The sequence below is a fragment of the Euprymna scolopes genome, chromosome 46 (assembly GCF_053919585.1).
Source record: "Euprymna scolopes isolate OS-2025 chromosome 46, ASM5391958v1, whole genome shotgun sequence".
NCBI classification, from domain to species: domain Eukaryota; kingdom Metazoa; phylum Mollusca; class Cephalopoda; order Sepiida; family Sepiolidae; genus Euprymna; species Euprymna scolopes.
Genome location: NC_136527.1, coordinates 89,426,004 through 89,446,271, shown reverse-complemented (window position 1 = coordinate 89,446,271; position 20,268 = coordinate 89,426,004). Strand labels below are relative to the sequence as shown.

General features: G+C 32.9%; 1 protein-coding gene across 1 annotated transcript in view; it reads left to right on the top strand.

Annotated features, from left to right (window-relative positions):
• LOC145270370 (uncharacterized) overlaps positions 1–19,618 on the top strand; it is a 39,314-nt gene extending 19,696 nt beyond the window's left edge. The window contains exon 2 of the mRNA XM_080126020.1: positions 10,151–19,618. Coding sequence (XP_079982146.1) covers positions 11,990–13,126 — 1,137 coding nt within the window. The 5' untranslated portion in view covers positions 10,151–11,989 and the 3' untranslated portion in view covers positions 13,127–19,618. The remainder of the gene's footprint in view (positions 1–10,150) is intronic.
• Positions 19,619–20,268: the final 650 nt, after the last annotated feature.

Sequence of the window (20,268 nt, the reverse complement as noted above, 5' to 3'; positions counted from 1 at the left end):
ATTTTTATATTTTATATTTCTTTAATATTTTTGAATTATAATATTCATTACATATAGATATATTTTATGGGTATATATTTTTTAAAATTTTTATATTTTATATTTCTTTAATATTTTTATAATTACAATATTCATTACATATAGATATATTTTATGGGTATATATTTTTTAAATTTTTATATTTTATATTTCTTAAATATTTTTTAATTACAATATTCATTACATATAGATATATTTTATGGGTATATATTTTTTTAATTTTTATATTTTATATTTCTTTAATATTTTTGAATTACAATATTCATTACATATAGATATATTTTATGGGTATATACTTTTTTTTTAAATTTTATATTTATTTCTTTAATATTTTTGAATTACAATATTATTTACATATAGATATATTTTATGGGTATATATTTTTTTAATTTTTATATTTTATATTTCTTTAATATTTTTTAATTACAATATTCATTACATATAGATATTTTATGAATATATTTTTTTTAATTTTTATATTTCTTTAATATTTTTGAATTACAATATTAATTACATATAGATATATTTTATGGGTATATATTTTTTTGATTTTTATATTTTATATTTCTTTAATATTTTTGAATTACAATATTCATTACATATAGATATATTTTATGAATATATTTTTTTAATTTTTATATTTTATAATTCTTTAATATTTTTGAATTACAATATTCATTACATATAGATATATTTTATGGGTATATATTTTTTAATTTTTATATTTATATTTCTTTAATATTTTTGAATTATAATATTCATTACATATAGATATATTTTATGGGTATATATTTTTTTAATTTTTATATTTTATATTTCTTTAATATTTTTGAATTACAATATTATTTACATATAGATATATTTTATGAATGTATTTTTTAAATTTTTATATTTTATATTTCTTTAATATTTTTGAATTATAATATTCATTACATATAGATATATTTTATGGGTATATATTTTTTAAAATTTTTATATTTTATATTTCTTTAATATTTTTATAATTACAATATTCATTACATATAGATATATTTTATGGGTATATATTTTTTAAATTTTTATATTTTATATTTCTTAAATATTTTTTAATTACAATATTCATTACATATAGATATATTTTATGGGTATATATTTTTTTAATTTTTATATTTTATATTTCTTTAATATTTTTGAATTACAATATTCATTACATATAGATATATTTTATGGGTATATACTTTTTTTTTAAAATTTTATATTTATTTCTTTAATATTTTTGAATTACAATATTATTTACATATAGATATATTTTATGGGTATATATTTTTTTAATTTTTATATTTTATATTTCTTTAATATTTTTGAATTACAATATTCATTACATATAGATTCATTTCTTTAATTAAAATCTTTTCAAAAAACACAAATGTTAAGATTATTAAAAACAGTCAAGCATGCATGGTCCCTTGTGAGTGCACAATGAATGAGGCATAAGAAAATGAATAAGCACAGTGATTTGATATAAATGATATAATTCTCATCTGCTTTGATTAAAACAATCTTCCATGTTGCACCTTAGACACTTTTTCTCAGATATCTAATAACAAAAAAAAAGTTAGGATTCTGGTAAAACGCTGGAATCTTCTTACACTGTCGAATCATGGGAGTCTGAAAGTGTACAAATAAAAAAATCTGTGGAGCCTCATTTCCATGTGAAAGTCGATTTCTGAATCTTGTAGCAGACGAAAATTATAACAAGCTGTAGAATAACAGACAACGCAATGGAGTTTCATTCTAAGATTTAATAAACAATTTTATTTGTTATCTTTGTTAGTAGCGTTAGTAGAAGAAAGAAACAGGTTAGTAGGTTGAAATGTTCTTGTGTAAAGATAGATTTAATATATTGCTGTCTTGTTGAAGCGAAAACAGCTCAGTTCACACGTTTTTATAGAATAAGAAAAATATAGAATAAGAAACAACGAAATGGAGTTTCATTATATATTAATAAACAACTTTATTTGTTATCTTTGTTAGTAGCATGTACAAGAGAGAAACAGATTAGTAGGTTAAAGTGTTCTTGTGTAAAGATAGATATAATATATTGCCGGCTTGTTGAGGAGATAATAGTTCAGTTAACACGTGTTTATAGAATAAGAAAAATATAGAATAAGAAACAATGAAACTCCATTTCATTTTATATAAATAAACAACTTTATTTGTTATCTTCGTTAGTAGCGTGTACAAGAGAGAAACGGGTTAGTAGGTTAAAGTGTTCTTGTGTAAAGATAGAATTAATATATTTCTGGCTTGTTGAAGAGAAAACAGCTCAGTTCACACGTGTTTATAGAATAAGAAAAATATAGAATAAGAAACAATGAAATGGAGTTTCATTATATATTACTAAACAACTTTATTTGTTATCTTTGTTAGTAGCTTTGGTAGAAGAGAGAAACGGGTTAGTAGGTTAAAGTGTTCTTGTGTAAAGATAGATTTAATATATTGCTATCTTGTTGTAGCGAAAACAGCTCAGTTCACACGTTTTTATAGAATAAGAAAAATATAGAATAAGAAACAATGAAATGGAGTTTCATTATATATTAATAAACAACTTTATTTGTTATCTTCGTTAGTAGCGTGTACAAGAGAAAGAAACAGGTTAGTAGGTTAAAGTGTTCTTGTGTAAAGATAGAATTAATATATTGCCGGCTTGTTGAAGAGAAAACAGCTCAGTTCACACGTGTTTATAGCTAGCCGTCTCCAGAATGAAGGAAGTCATCTAAAGGAGAAAGAAAGGGCAAAGGTATTTAGGGTGTTGACGTGTGAGTTGTATGGACGAGAACAGTTAAGCTTAAACATGGAAAAATAAAGGACTAGTTGTTAAAACTGGAAAAGAAAAGGACAAGATATTCTAGTAAAAAATATAAAATCTCATTTTAACATTGAATAAATAACTTTATTTGTTATCTTTGTTAGTTGACAAAAGAAACAGGTGAGTAGAGGTTTCTATCAAGATCTGGTTTGGACGTGTGTTAAAAGCACACCAATGTTTTAGTGTCTTTCTGTGCTTCTCCCAGACAAATCAACCCCACATGCATGTCGTGACCACTGCCATGCAGAAGGGCTCTGATGAACGGCGAGTGTCCTGCGCCATATAACTGGACCTCCACTGCCTTGTGGGTCAAGGTTATTTAACCAAAGGCTAAGGGTGAGGTACATACATACGTACATACATTTAAACAAACAGACAAGATTTATATTATAGATGAAACAATGAAAGGAAGTCTCATTTTATCATTTAATAAACAACTTTATTTGTTATTTTCGTTAGTAGCTTTGGTAGAAGAGAGAAACGGGTTAGTAGGTTAAAGTGTTCTTGTGTAAAGATAGAATTAATATATTGCCGGCTTGTTGAAGGAGAGAATAGCTCAGTCCACACGTGCTTATAGCTAGTCTATCCATCTCGATTTTAAGACCATAATCATTTGGGATGTTGACATCAATAATGAGCACAGGTCTTTTCAGCTTATTCCATATTGAAATGTATGGTTTAATAACCTTGTCTATTACGTATCGGCTTATTCCATATTGAAATGTATGGTTCAATAACCTTGTCTATTACGTATCGACTTATTCCATATTGAAATGTATGGTTTAATAACCTTGTCTATTACGTATCGGCTTATTCCATATTGAAATGTATGGTTCAATAACCTTGTCTATTACGTATCGACTTATTCCATATTAAAATGTATGGTTTAATAACCTTGTCTATTACGTATCGGCTTATTCCATATTGAAATGTATGGTTCAATAACCTTGTCTATTACGTATCGACTTATTCCATATTGAAATGTATGGTTTAATAACCTTGTCTATTATGTGTCGGCTTATTCCATATTGAAATGTATGGTTTAATAACCTTGTCTATTACGTATCGGCTTATTCCATATTGAAATGTATGGTTCAATAACCTTGTCTATTACGTATCGACTTATTCCATATTAAAATGTATGGTTTAATAACCTTGTCTATTACGTATCGGCTTATTCCATATTGAAATGTATGGTTCAATAACCTTGTCTATTACGTATCGACTTATTCCATATTGAAATGTATGGTTTAATAACCTTGTCTATTATGTGTCGGCTTATTCCATATTGAAATGTATGGTTTAATAACCTTGTCTATTACGTATCGACTTATTCCATATTAAAATGTATGGTTTAATAACCTTGTCTATTACGTATCGGCTTATTCCATATTGAAATGTATGGTTTAATAACCTTGTCTATTACGTATCGGCTTATTCCATATTGAAATGTATGGTTCAATAACCTTGTCTATTACGTATCGACTTATTCCATATTAAAATGTATGGTTTAATAACCTTGTCTATTACATATCGGCTTATTCCATATTGAAATGTATGGTTTAATAACCTTGTCTATTACGTATCGACTTATTCCATATTGAAATGTATGGTTTAATAACTTTGTCTATTATGTATCGGCTTATTCCATATTAAAATGTATGGTTTAATAACCTTGTCTATTACGTATCGGCTTATTCCATATTGAAATGTATGGTTTAATAACCTTGTCTATTACGTATCGGCTTATTCCATATTGAAATGTATGGTTTAATAACCTTGTCTATTACATATCGGCTTATTCCATATTGAAATGTATGGTTTAATAACCTTGTCTATTACGTATCGGCTTATTCCATATTGAAATGTATGGTTTAATAACCTTGTCTATTACGTATCGGCTTATTCCATATTGAAATGTATGGTTTAATAACCTTGTCTATTACGTATCAGCTTATTCCATATTAAAATGTATGGTTTAATAACCTTGTCTATTACGTATCGGCTTATTCCATATTAAAATGTATGGTTTAATAACCTTGTCTATTACATATCGGCTTATTCCATATTGAAATGTATGGTTTAATAACCTTGTCTATTGCGTATCGGCTTATTCCATATTGAAATGTATGGTTCAATAACCTTGTCTATTACGTATCGACTTATTCCATATTGAAATGTATGGTTTAATAACCTTGTCTATTATGTATCGGCTTATTCCATATTAAAATGTATGGTTTAATAACCTTGTCTATTATGTATCGGCCCAACTGTATCTGTGGAGCCTCATTTCCTTGTGAAAGTCGATTACTGAATCTTGTAGCAGACGAAAATTGCAACAAGCTATAGAATAAGAGAGAACGAAATGGAATTTCACTTTAACATTTAATAAACAACTTTATTTGTTATCCTCGTTAGTAGCTTTGGTAGAAGAGAGAAACGGGTTAGTAGGTTGAAGTGTTCTTGTGTAAAGATAGAATTAATGTATTGCTGGCTTGTTGAAGGAGATAATTGTTTAGTCCACATGTGTTTATAGCTAGTAGCCGCCGGAACAAAGGAAACCAATTACAGGAGAAAGAAAGGGCAAAGGTAGTCAGTGTATTGACATGTTGTCAAGAGTGTGTGTGTGTGTGTGTGTGTGCATGTCGCCAGAACAAAGGAAGCCGATTAAAAGAGAAAGAAAAGGCAAAGTCTTCAGTGTGTTAACGTGTTGTCGTGTGTGTCGGTGTAGTTTCTTTAGCATGATAAAGATGTTCGTTTGGGTACAGCACATGGAAATAAATGTGAGTTAGAAGAGAGCCATTGTGAGCTTGTTGTACTCACGATAGATAGATAGATACAAAGATAGATATAACTGGTTAGTAGGTGGAAGTGTTCCTGTGTCGTATTTACATTTCACAGTCTGTTTTATGGTACCTATTTACTATGCTTCCCCACGGGACAGAGTTAGACACCAGGGTCGTTTTTTAACGTGGAGAAAAGGTACAAAAATAAAAATTGTCTCAGTCGTGAAGGATTTCTCCTCCACCGAAAGAGAACAAGAAATAGAAGTGCAGCATCTGAAGAACAGATACTACACTTTGATCTTGTTTATATATTTTATTGAGAAAGAAAAAATTGAACATAAAAAAACGTACAAAAAATTCAATTCAACAAAATTAGGCACAAGGCCTTAATAGAAATTGGGAGGTGGAGGGTACAGGGTCTTTTTGACTATGTAACAGATGAGACTTTGAAGTCTTACTCTTGACTGGCAACATTTACCAAAATACCTCAATCACTCTGTGGATCTTAATCTAACTAATAACCCCAGCGTTCAATGTAAAATTTAACTATGTACAATTTGTATATTCATTTCTGTATGTTGTGTGTGCATTTTTTTTTTTTTTTGTGTGTGTGTGTGTATGTGTGAGAAATCTTTGATCTTGTCCCGAAGGCCAAGAGAGTTTTCAGAATATTATCTAAATGGATTCTATATCTACTGACAAAGTAAAAGGTTCATTAATTTTCGATCGTACTACTTTACAAAAGAAATCATCATAAAACATTTCTCATTTGTTTCATATTGAAGCTATGCTTTTTTGGACATGTTTGTTATCAGATGAACTGTCAGTTATTTTTGTAAGGGAGAAATTGCTTCATTGCACCAAGAGTCAATTTTGTATTTTAGCCATTTACTATGTGGATGAGCAAGGGATGGGGTATTGGAGGATTATCCGTACGTAAATCTACTACATTCTTTACTATGTTGCTTTATTCTGGCTTGTTGAGAAGAGGACAGCTTAGTCCACACGTGCCTGCAGCCATTGGTATGACGATATCATTCTCAGCCTCACCCATCAACAGTAACGACCCGATATCCTGACCTCGAACAAAGAGTAAAGATAGATTTAATATATTGCTGGCTTGTTGCGAAGAGCACAGCTTAGTCCACATGTGCCTGCAGTCATTGGTATGACGATATCATTCTCAGCCTCACCCATCAACAGTAACGACCCGATATCCTGACCTCGAACAAAGAGTAAAGATAGATTTAATATATTGCTGGCTTGTTGCGAAGAGCACAGCTTAGTCCACATGTGCCTGCAGTCATTGGTATGACGATATCATTCTCAGCCTCACCCATCAACAGTAACGACCCGATATCCTGACCTCGAACAAAGAGTAAAGATAGATTTAATATATTGCTGGCTTGTTGAGAAGAGCACAGCTTAGTCCACATGTGCCTGCAGTCATTGGTATGAAGATGTCATTCTCAGCCTCACCCATCAACAGAAGTTAAAGCACTCTATTCCTTCATGTAACGACCCGATATCCTGACCTCGAACAAAGACTGTGTAGTGACGATGTTATTATTTAGGACCTAACCCCTCTATGACCTACATTAATCATATGGACTTTTTACTTTATCTATTGACTCTCAATCATTACACAAACATTTTCATACAAAGATAACTTTATTACATTTCGAACAATTTAACTCTAATGTACATTATCATTTGAACTGTAGGTCTTCAGAGTATTTAAGTGTTGTAGTGGGTGTGTGTGTGCCGGTGTATCCCACAGAAGAGACCTTGTGAAATGTGATTACTGAATCTTGTGGCAGACGAAAATTGCAACAAAAACAGTAGCAGGAGGGAATTCGCGTGGTTGGAGATTTTGAATTCACTTTCTTCCTGGCTTATCCAATCAGAAGCCAGCTCTCGATCATGTGACCGAGCGTCTAAAAGGTTTAATTAGCACTCTTCTTACACTAATTTGTAAAATTGTGAGAGTTGGTTTTTACTAAAAAAATGTTCGACCAAAATTATGCTCAATCAATGTATGACTGACTGCTCCTGCTGTTCGTTAAATAGAAACAATGTGTAAAGTTTGAATCAGCAGGAGCTTAATTGGACATTTAGTCACGCCGGATTTTGGTCGTATTACGTAAGTAAGAATTGCTGAAAATATTAAAACAATTAAATACTGAAAAAAAAACCAGTTCTTGTGCTAAATTGTCTAACAATTCGACCAATTTGGAATTAAATTATTGTGTCTGTGATAAACATTATTTTCTTATCAAGGCCAAGAGGCCACTCGAGGATAAGGGTTAAAGAGTGTACAGTAAAAATTGGACAATATAGTAACCGTGTAATCAAAAAACTTGCTTATGTTAGACTTGAAGACAACCATATTGTAGCCAGCTGGAAAGCAGGAAAACGGAAGACAATTCCATAGGCGTGCAGTTCTAAGAAAGAAGCTTTGTTCATGGAATCTACGCTTAGGTTTAGGCACAGATAAAGAGTGGGGGAAACTAGTGATAATGTTTTGTGCTAGACGAGTGTTTCTTGTGAAAGTTTGGCGAGGGGAGACCATAGAATGGAGCTCATCCGAACATTTGCCATGAAAATAACGATACATCAGAGACAAACTTGCAACGTCTCTTCTGTTAGAAAGAGGTTGCAGGGAAGATAAAAGGACATCCCCACAAGTGTTATATAGTTATTATTATTAGTATTAGACTATACCACTTGTGCGCGTATGTTACGTGAGTTCTTATTAGTAATGATGTGTGTCTTAGTGAGAGAGATGTTATAAGTGATGCTTTTTCTTGTGAGAGTTCTTATTTTATTACATATGATGTTGTATCTTAGAGAGAGAGATGTTGTTGTAATGACATTTTATAACACAGACATATTATAACAATACAATTTACCTTTTTGTAGAAATCACAAACACAAAGATGAGCTTTATCCAAAACACATGGTGAATTTATTTAATACGACCGGTCGGGATTTCCTCATTAAGAACTCAAAGTTTCACATCTTAGTTTCTGAAGTGACGTCTCGCTTCAGACGTCCGCCTGTCTGTCTCCCCTGACTGTCTCTCCTGACTGTCTCTCTGACTCTCTCTGACTCTCCCCTGCTATATTGAGAACTCCATGCATCCCGGCCACGTGAGCAAAATTCACGTGTCTCAACATGCACGACTTTGCACGTTTTCGACATTGATTTCCCAATAACCTATTTTCCTTGTTTGTTTCCACAAAGGAATTTAACCTACATATCTAATTTATTTAACTCATATTTTATTATCCACATTCTTTTAACAATTGAATAGTTTATTTATTATTTATTTCATCCGAATTAACAATTTACTGGACATTCCATTTAAACCTATTGTTCTTTAAAACTTATGTCCAGGGTTCGATTTCTGCTTTCTCTTATTTCCATTTTAACTAATCTCTCTATTTTTATACTTACATGAACAGGGGACAGCCCTTATCATGTAACACAAGGCTACGAAGTCGATTTTGAAATGGAGATTGACTAATATTTTAATAGGATTTTTTTTAATTGGAGCTTCAGACTTTTTTTATTCGCATCTGTTATAGAGCATGGCGGAATTGTATGATTGTTAAAATTGTATGATTGTTAAAATTGTATGATTGTTAAAATTGTATGATTGTTAAAATTGTATGATTGTTAAAATTGTATGATTGTTAAAATTGTATGACTAGCTGCAAAATGAAATAATATACAAATTACTCATCTGAAAGGATTCCAATAATAAAATATTATTTTTTAATTATTTTTTTTAATCCTGTTCACCCATTACAAAGCATATCACCAGGGGCTACTATTTGGGGCCATGTCTATGAAAGATTAACAAGATATTTGTTTGCATTACATTTAAACTTCTGCATATCAGTACAAACAGGAAGCAGGAAGGGAATTCCAAAGTCTAGCTGTTTGAAGGAAGAAACTATTAAAATAGAAAGCTTTCTGGCATTTAGGGACATCAGCAATGAAGGCGTGTGATTTTGTTGCTAAACGGGTTCGTCGGGGATATGTGCAAAATAAATATACAAATTACTAATCTCAAAGGATTCCAATAGTAAAATAAATTTTCGGGTAAAATCCCTTGAAAGCGTATTGTGGTTCTATGAGAAAATAAAGCTGTGTACGCATTATAAATGTTTCTTTTCTGTGTCTTACGTTATACATTAGTACATTAGGGGTCATTTCAAGTTAAAAGTTTATTTACTGCACCCAATTAGAATCAGTTAAATGTGATTTTGTTGTTAAGCAGGTTTGTCGGGGATATGTACAAAATAAATATACGAATGACTAATTTCAAAGGATTTCAATAATAAAATATTTTAATATTTCCTTTTAATATTTCTTTCATATTTTTTAATTATTTATTGCTTCTGCTATTTATTGATAAACCAAATAATAGAAACAATCCTTATTGGTGTCATCTCTTTTGTATTTACAGATTCAAATTACGGCAGAAGAAAAAAACTTCTTGGAAATCCCGGCAAACTCAAGTCATAGAGCTGCATCATTTGATAACCTCAACTAAAATATCTACGCGAGGAAAAAATATCTTTTTCTGGAACGACACTTACCTTAAATTTGAAACTAAAAAATGGAGATGGATTATTCGCATGTCAATATTTATCCCCCCTTCCTAATCCTCATTCTATGAAGTATTCATGAAACTCTTAACTATATAAAACCAACATCTCGTTAGTCTTCCCTAGGGCTAAATAATAGCCCCTTACAGCCAAGTGGTTATATGCATGGTTTAGAGTGAATGTGAGTGAAAAAAAAAAGCTAATAAAAAAAGTAACTATACTATAGAACATTATACTCAAAAGGAAATATCATCACAGGTAGTAATACTATTTAGCATGTAATCACACAAAAAATCAGAAAGGAGGGATATAGGAAGCAGAAAGTGACTAATATTGAATTTAATTCTTTTATTTTGAAAAAATTTTAACTCACTTTCTGATTCAAACTAGTGAACCAAGTGTAAGATAGATTTAAACAATTGTAATTAGAATATTTAAAAGATCTCTTGGTTGGGATATATTAGATAAACAGGTGAATGTCTGGCATCCAGTAGGATGGCCCATATTTAGCTTAAACAAATAAGATAAAGAAAATTGAAAAACAAAAAAAAACTGGCCTAATGAAAAAATATAAATCAAATACCTAGACACAATAGTTGGAAAAGCAATCTGTAGCAAAGTAAAGATAACTTTAAAGATCAAAGTGTAGTATCTGTTTTGATACTGCACTTCATCTTTTCTGCCCTCGATCAGTGGAGAAGAAATCCTTCTGGACTGAGGCAATTTTAATTTTCGTTCCTATCAAGAATGTGCCCCTTTTTGGGGAGTTGGATTTTTCCCACATTAAAAACTGACCTTGTGTCCAACCCTGCCCTAGTGTAGAGGCAAGTTAATAGGAACTTTAAAGAGGTAACATGACTTGTTCGTCTCGAAGTCTTAATCTCTGAAATTAGGAAAAGAATGATAAAGAGAAACTGTTCTTTTGTGCATTTTTCATATGGAAGCTGATATGGAAATTGTTTTGACATGAAGCTTGTGGTTCTACTTTTTCAATAACAGAAGAAGAAAAACACTAATGAAATATAAACTTTGTATGTGGTTGTTTTGTATTTTTAAAGTTTTATCTAGATATACAAACACACACACATACATTTTCACTGTATACAATAGATATAGTAAAGTAATTGTGAGCTTTAAATTTCAACAAGCCATATACAATTCAATACTTATCAATCCATTTTCATGTCTACCCGTTTCTTTCCCCGTCTCATAATTTCTTGCTATCCCAACTTATATTTGTTTCTCTGTTTTTCTTAATTTCTTTCTTACATTCTTTCCCCCCCCACACACACACACACGCATACACACACATGCGCGCACATATAAATATATAGAGAGAAGACAGAGAGAGAAAGGAAGTGAGCAAGGGAGAGAGAGAGAGAGACTTTGTTCCACTTTTAGAAGAAGGAAGTGCTTGTAAACATAATTTTAAAACCAAAAAGTCATTTGTTAATCACAGTTATGGGATGCTGGTTTGCCCTGTAATTTGTTAGTAAGTTTTCTCTTGATTATGATTTAAAAATTCACAAGCTAGCAGCACACGCTGTGAAGATGCACTTTTAAAAATTTGTGATTCTTTCCTTTCCTAAAAATCCAACTTAACTCTTCATATATATTAGATAAAATTGTTAGAAGCTGTATTCTGCAGTTTTATTTTCTAAATAATCCCAATTCTTGATTTTAACGCGGAAACTGACATGAAAATGACCACAGAAGAAAAACGACATGCCTGTAATGATTGTGAATTGACTTTTTCGCTTGACAATGAGTTGAAAATGCACAAAGAAGCAGCACATGAAAATCGTACAAAAAAAGGATGCGTCTGTAAAGTCTGTGGTTCTTTTCTTTCATACAAATCCAACATGACTGCACACATGCGAACACACACAGGTGAGAAACCATTTGCGTGTCAAATATGTGGCGCTCGTTTTTCACAAAACGCGCATTTAGTGCAGCACATACGAACACACACTGGCGAGAAGCCATATAAATGCGACGTCTGCACATCACGTTTTTCACACAAATCGCATCTGAAAGGTCACATGACTATTCACTCTGGCGAAAAGCCGTTTGGCTGCACTGTTTGCCCGTCGACGTTTGCCCGGTATTTTTATCTCAAAATACATATGAGAACTCACACCAAAGAAAAACCATATTCTTGTAATTTTTGTGATGCAACGTTTGCCGTCAAGTCGCATCAGAAATCGCACATGCGCAAACACACCGGCGAGCGTCCATACTGCTGCACTGTTTGTGGGTCTGGCTTTGCTCAGAATTCGACGCTGAAAAACCATCTCCAAACTCACACAGGTGAAAAGCCATTTTCTTGCAAAATCTGCGACTCCGTATTTGCTCGGAGTTCTAATCTGACTTTGCACATGCGCAGACACTCCGGTGACGAGCCGTATTCCTGCAACGTTTGTGGATCTTCGTTTGCATCGAATGCTCATCTTGAAACACACGTTCGAACACACACTGGCGAGAAGCCATTTTCGTGTTCGGTGTGCGGAACTTCCTTCTCGCAAAAGTCCCACCTCGAAACGCACAAGAGGATCCACAGTGGCGTGAAGCCGTTCTCGTGCTCGATTTGTGGTCACGCCTTCACCGAGAATTCATCGCTGACGAAACACATGCGCGTTCATAGTGGAGAGAGACCGTATGTTTGTTCGGTTTGTGGATCGTCATTTGCTAATAATTCGAATTTACAAAAACATTTGTGGACGCACATGAGAGAACGGCCTTATTCGTGTGACGCTTGTGAACTGACGTTTCCATATAAAACCAATTTGAAAAAACACATTCGAATGTGCAAAAATATTTGTGGAAACACATAAGAATGTCGAAATATTCAAAATCACATATTTACGGCTAAAATAAGATCTTGCTGATATTGCAAACCAACACTGACTTTTACATAGAATGGTGCACCTTTCTCAAGTAAGAGCACAAAGCTGGATACTCCACCAGACTAGATAAATTCTTTTCCTGGAATTCAGTAAAACTAAGAGCGGCCTTATTCATGTGACGCTTGTGAGTTGATGTTTCCATATTAAACTAATATGAAAAAAACATATTTGAATTAATTAAACTTTAAGCCTTGGAAGGTTTCCGAGACGTGTATGCGCAAATGTAATGTGAACAAACCTGCTTGCCTTGGCCAGTGGATGATCTCTTCTGGTTGCTGGTCTGCCATCTCGTAGGGGAGTGGTCGCTGCAGACAGATTCATTAATGAACAACAACATGGGATTTGAAGCTTCAATCTTTTTTTCAAGGCAAGCCTAACATTTCGGCCCCTGGTTGTCGGGAGGGACCCAATTTCCCGTCTGCTTCATCTGCTGCCTAGACCAACTCTCAGCCCATGTGGTCGTCAACTGGAAGCGTACCCACAATTCCCGTGTCACCCCTTAATTTCTGGTGCATTCTATGTAGGTTGTTCAAGGGAGATTTGAGTTTGATGCCTGTGAGCCTAACCTTTCTGACCCTGCCAACTCGCTGATGGGAAATAAAAATATGCTTACATAACTTTCTATTTCTAAAACTACCTATATAGCAATTAAGCTGGGATTCCCAATATTACATAAGAATCCAAACCTTATTATCGTGCATCAACATCATAAAACAGACCAATAATTTTGGATTATTTACAAAGAAAAATCAGAAAAAACACATTAACCCTTATCCTCGAGTGGCCTCCGTGTCTTCATAAATGGTGACTACTATGTAAAACAAAAATCTTACAACTCTTGCTGATATTTTCCCATGTGCTCATATGTGCTCTACTATAGCTAGACATTTACAATGCACTAAAAGAAAATGATGACGCAGTACAGTATAACAGATGAGCAAAGGATATGCGTTTCTGAGAGAGCTCCCTGAATGTAAACCTTATTATGGTGTATTAATATCATAAAACTGATCAAACATTCTGAATTATTTACAAAGACACATCAGTAAAAACACGTCTGCACGCTCACCAGGGAGAAGCCTTATTCCTGTTAGGTATGCGGACTGGAATTTTCTGGCAATTATAGTTTGAAAAAACATGTGGAAAAAAAAAATAACTTCTATTACGACCAGTTTAGTTGTCAGAGTTAGATCCCCATCTGACCAGGCTCTACCTTGTAACCTTCCAAATGTGTCTGATGCCTTGGTGATTCTCTGTCTTATTTCCACATCAAGTGTGCCATCATTTGATAAGTTACTACGAAGGTAAACAAAGTTTTTTACAACTTCAAGGCGCTTTCTATAGGTGAAGATATCAGGTTCCACATACAGATCACCAGGAACAGGAGCGTACATGTATATACACACACATACACAATGCAGATTCTGTCACATGGAATTGGAAAGTGTGAGTCATTTGGTATCAAGTTGCAAGGTTCTTTTGCGGGAGGCTACTACACAGCGAGACATGATGGAGTATGTAAGTACATCCATGGACCATCTGTAAAAAATTAAACATCCAGTGTAGCAGCAAGTCCTGTGAACATCAACCTGAAAAAAACAGTTGGAACTGACTTATATACCATACATTACGACCATGTAATCTCTACAGCCACCTACCTTGAAAATGCTGCTGTGAAACCTGACATAGTTATATGGAAAAAGTCAGAGAGAGTTGCAACCTTGGTTGAAGTGAGTGTTCCTAGTGATGGAAGTCTGAACAGAGCTGAAAGGGAGAAACAGACCGAATAGCAAGGTCTCATGTATGATATGAAAAGAAATTGGAATCTTAGGGAGATATCAATCATACCAGTTATTATAGGTGCCACAGGGCTTATGAAAAAGAATCTGAAGTCCTACCTAACTAATATTCGTGGTGAACCAAGTGCAAAAGAGATCCAGACAATTGCACTTAAGGGAACAGTTAGGATACTAAAAAGGGCTCTTGATTGGTTTTCAATAAAAAGCAGAGCAATGTTGGCAGTTGGTTTGGCTGCCTCATACCCAGTGTTACAATTTTCAAAGGAAGAAAATTAAAAAAATAAAAAGCCTTGATGTAAATGCTTACTAGACTCTATCCCTGAAGTCTCTCTGTTCAGGGGTTTGTCAGAATAATCTTGCATGAGGATACTTTTCCCTTGAAGTAAACCCTGATAAAATATTCGAAATCACAATTTGAAAAAAACATTTATGAATTGCAAATGAGTTTCTACACGAGGAGGACTTCTCAGGTCAACGGATAATTTCTACTGCAAGTAAACAATGACAGCTTAAATAAGATCTCAGTATTGCTAAAAAATATTTGCTTTTATGTTACATCAAGAGCACGAAACTGGATACTCCACTAGACTAGACAAATTCTTTTCCTGGTGTCCAGTAAGACCAAGACACCAAAAAGAAAGGGATTATCATGTGACTTTTGTGATTTGACGTTATCTCAGTTCCATGTATATCAAATTTTAAATCTGTAGACTTAAAATTGACAGAATTATTGCGTAGGGGAATGTATGCACACACACACACACACACAGACACACTCACTTTTATATATACAGGGTGGTCAAAAAGTCAGGTAACATTTTAAAGAAAAACGATATTAGCAATACACGTATATTTAAGTAGGTCTTCACAGGAAAATCAGATCATACGGGATTACTTTCAAATTTCTCAGCTTAACGTTTACAGGGAACATGAGTTTAAAACAGATACATCAAGAGCATTGCCAGGGCCGCTGAAAGGAAGGTGGGCTCCCTCTACCGTGCTAGAAAGTTACTTACATCTGAAAGTATCCTGTACCTCTACAAGGCCACCATTCACCATGTATGGAGTATTGTTGTCACTTTGGGCTGGTGCATCTACTACTAGTCTCTCGCTCCTGGACAGGGTTCAAAAGAGATTCACCAACCTGATAGGTTCCGAACTGTCAGCCAGGCTTCAACTGCTGTCCCATCAACGAAATGTTGCATCCCTCTGCCTGTTTTACAAGTATTCTAACAGTGGATGTAAGAGAGCCTTCTACTCTAATAGTTTTTTATAATTTAATATATTTTATTCATTTACCTGATTTTTTTTCAACTGTGGATGGTACTTATTCCAAAGGTCCTAATGTTATGTTTAGATTTTAAATCCAAACACTCAAAGTTTAATTCCGTTACTTGTTCAGAGGAAATAAATCTTTTTATTTTTATTTTATTTTAAATCCAAACGCTTAAAGATTAATTAATTCCGTTACTTGTTCAGAGGAAATAAATCTTTTTATTTTTTTTATTTTAAATCCAAACGCTTAAAGTTTAATTAATTCCGTTACTTGTTCAGAGGAAATAAATCTTCTTTTTATTTTTTTTTTTATTTTAAATCCAAACGCTTAAAGATTAATTAATTCCGTTACTTGTTCAGAGGAAATAAATCTTTTTATTTTTTTTATTTTAAATCCAAACGCTTAAAGATTAATTCCGTTACTTGTTCAGAGGAAATAAATCTTTTTATTTTTTTTTATTTTAAATCCAAACGCTTAAAGATTAATTCCGTTACTTGTTCAGAGGAAATAAATCTTTTTATTTTTTTTTTATTTTAAATCCAAACGCTTAAAGTTTAATTAATTCAGGGGAAATAATTCTTTTTTTTCTTTCTTTTTTTTACAGGTTTTCTGATCAAGGGGACATAATTCAAAATTCTGTTTAATATGGTTACGGACAGATAAATAAATAAATGAATACTAAATAATTCAATAATTTCTTTTTTATTTATTTACCTGAATTTAAACATTTTTTTTTTTTCTCAACAGTGGATGGTATTTATTCCATAGGTCCTTTTGGGTGTATAACCCATCATCAGTGCAGAAACAAATTTTCTGAACAAGGGAACGTAATTCACAATTCTGTATAATATTGTTGTAACTGACCGTTGTTATTTAAATGTTTTGTAAATTATAGACGCTCTAGAGCTTCAACAATGTAAACAGTTAATGGAAGTGATTTTTTATTTATTTATCTATCTATCTATATATGTGTGTGTATATATATATATATATATATATATATATATATATATATATATATATATATATAATATATGATCAGGGAGAAAGTAAATATGGTTAAGTCAAAGGGAAAACATATCTATTCATTCATTGATTTTAGATTATGTAGTTGTAAGGAAGCCATATTTTTTTTTTACATGGGGGTCACCACTTGTCAAAGCCCAGAAGCCACTCGGGATGAGGGTTATTGTGTGTACAGTAATCAATGGGAAAGTATCGTAGTAATAGTACTGGGGATTTGATAAGGTGTCATCAAGAATTTGTTTGTGTTGGACTTGAAGACATCCAAGTTGAATCTGGGGGGGGGGGACAGGCAAGCGGCAGAGAGTTCCACAGCCGTGCTGTTCTAATAAAAAAGCTTTGTTCATGGAATCTACATTTTGATTTAGGCACGGATAAAGAGTGGGGAAAATTATTGACAGTGGTTTCAGCTAGTTGGGTGTTTTTCGTGAAAGATTGGTGAGGGGGACCAGAGAATGGAGCTCAGACGAGCACTTGCCATGGAAATAACGATAAAACAGAGACATGCTCGCAACGTCTCTTCTGTGGGAGAGAGGTTGCAGGGAAGAGAAAAGGTCATCCCCCACCAAGCCACGAAGTCTATTGTGTACTCTGTCAAGGCAGGATAGACTGTTTTTAGCAGCTCCTGCCCAGATGTGTCAGCAGTACTCCATCCTTGGACGTACTTGGCTTTTATACAGATAGAGAATTGCATCATTAGTGAGATATCTTCTGAAGCGGTAGAAGGATCCCACCATTTTCCCAGCGACCTTGGCTACAGACTTGATGTATGTGTTCCATTTCAGATCAGGAGTAAAGGTCAAACCCAGAAGCTTATCAAAACATGGGGCCTCCCCTAAACGAGAGCCATTCATTTCAATCAATGCCAGATGGGGATCAGAGCGCTTATGATGTAATGGTAGAAGCTTGGTCTTAGATGCATTAAAGGTAACCAGCCACCTCTTCCCCCACTCTATCACGCGCTCAAGATCTGAGGAGAGAGAATCAGAGAAAACTTTGTCATTTACGGCCTTTGATGTGTTGCCATAGATGGTTGTGTCATCAGCATCGATGTAAACGAAACTTTTATTGTTGCATGAATTATCACTGAGACCATATTACCACGAAAACATCGTCATTCTTCAAACATGCATCCATAGAACATAATCCAGACAAAAGCGTAAATGTGAAAATTTTAGCAAATGATAGGAATTGGGGAAATCTCAGCTGAAAACAATCAATACTGATTGAAAAATTCAAACCAAAAATTGATAGTAAAACAGAAAAATTTAACATATTTCTAATACACTGTGTATCAAATTATTAACAAGTTTACATTTTTTTAATATTTAAGGAACGAGTGATTAAAAATCCATGAAACTTTGAGAAAGTACTTCCAATACTATTCAGCTACTCCAGTCAGTAGCGAAAGTATAGCAGAAGATAGGAATATCTGTTGAGAAAAAAATACAATATACTCATAACTTGTTTATTGAAATAATTTTCAAACATTTAATGAACTCGGAAAAATCCTTAGAGCATAATAAGTACATAGCAATTTCTACGTTGACATTTGCGATCCTTTTTTATGAATTGTAAATGACGTTGGTCCACAGAATTAGTCAAATTTATGATTTCGTCAAAGGTTATTCCTCGTGATATCTCTTGGAGAGCATCCCACAACTCATCTTTCATTCAGCAATTACGATGGTAAGTTGTTTACATTGTGCGGAACAGTACGAAAATTTCACAGTACGTGCATCTCAGCATTGCCAACGTTTCTAAAGCTTTTGATACGAAACTACCGTTAAGTTTCTGAAACTGGTAAAAAATGTTATCTTGTTAATAATTTGACACGCAGTGTAAAGACACAAACTACTTTCCTTATACGGTTCTATTGACGCATGTTTGAAGAATGATGTTTTGGTGGTGATACTGTTTCAGATAGTTCAGGACTCAGCGCCGGCCCACAAGTCACTGCATTTTATGTTTGCTGGAGATGTTCTGGTCAAACACAACCAAGGATATAAGGGCAGTTCTTAATAATCCGATGAGATGTGTCAGAAATTTTATAAGTATAAACAGATTTGGATATGAAAATTTGAAAGTCATTACATAGTCATATTCATTTTTTTCGATACCAAATTTGAAAGTCATTACACAGTCATATTCATTTTTTTGGTTGAATCACACACTTGACAATTAAATGAAGCAGAAAGCAACAAATATTGATTGGTTAGTAAGAAGTACGGCGTGGTTTGCTTGTTAGCAGACAAAAAGGTATTTTTTAAGGCTTACAATGCAGGAAAATATAGTCGTTAATAATAAACATGGTTTTCCATATGTATTTTTATGTCATAATAACCTTTTCTAACTTGTAAATTATCAATGTTGAATATAGACTTTAGTACTGTAACAGTTGACGGCTTCAGATTTATGCTTTTTTCAATTATATACGCTTTTGAGTTACTTAGAGTTACCTCCCCTTTGTATATATAAACGAGTGATTACGTGTTAAACATTCTCTTCATGTCATAAAAACGCATATAGAAACACAAATAAAATATACATACATATAATATTTAAAAATTCAACATTATTTCACACGGTTAACGGTAGCGGAATTTGACCTTATCATTATATATATATATATATATATATATATATATATATATATATATATATATATATATATATATATATAAAGAGCAAACAGTTAATAAAACATGTTAAAAAGCACTTTGAAAAAGAGTTAAAAACTGAAAAGGAAACACTTAACAAGTGGATAGTCCTTAATCCGCGAAGTTTTGAAGAAATACTTTCCTTTTCATCAGAGGGTAGGAATTAGCAAAATGCGGGGTCGGATTTTGCATACAAAAGTATTTGATGAAACTGCAAGGAAGTCAAAGATCTTACTTGATAACAAACAGTGAAGCAGAGGGAATATGGTGAAGAAAACGGTGATTACACGTGAATGGATAATCTGGTGAAAG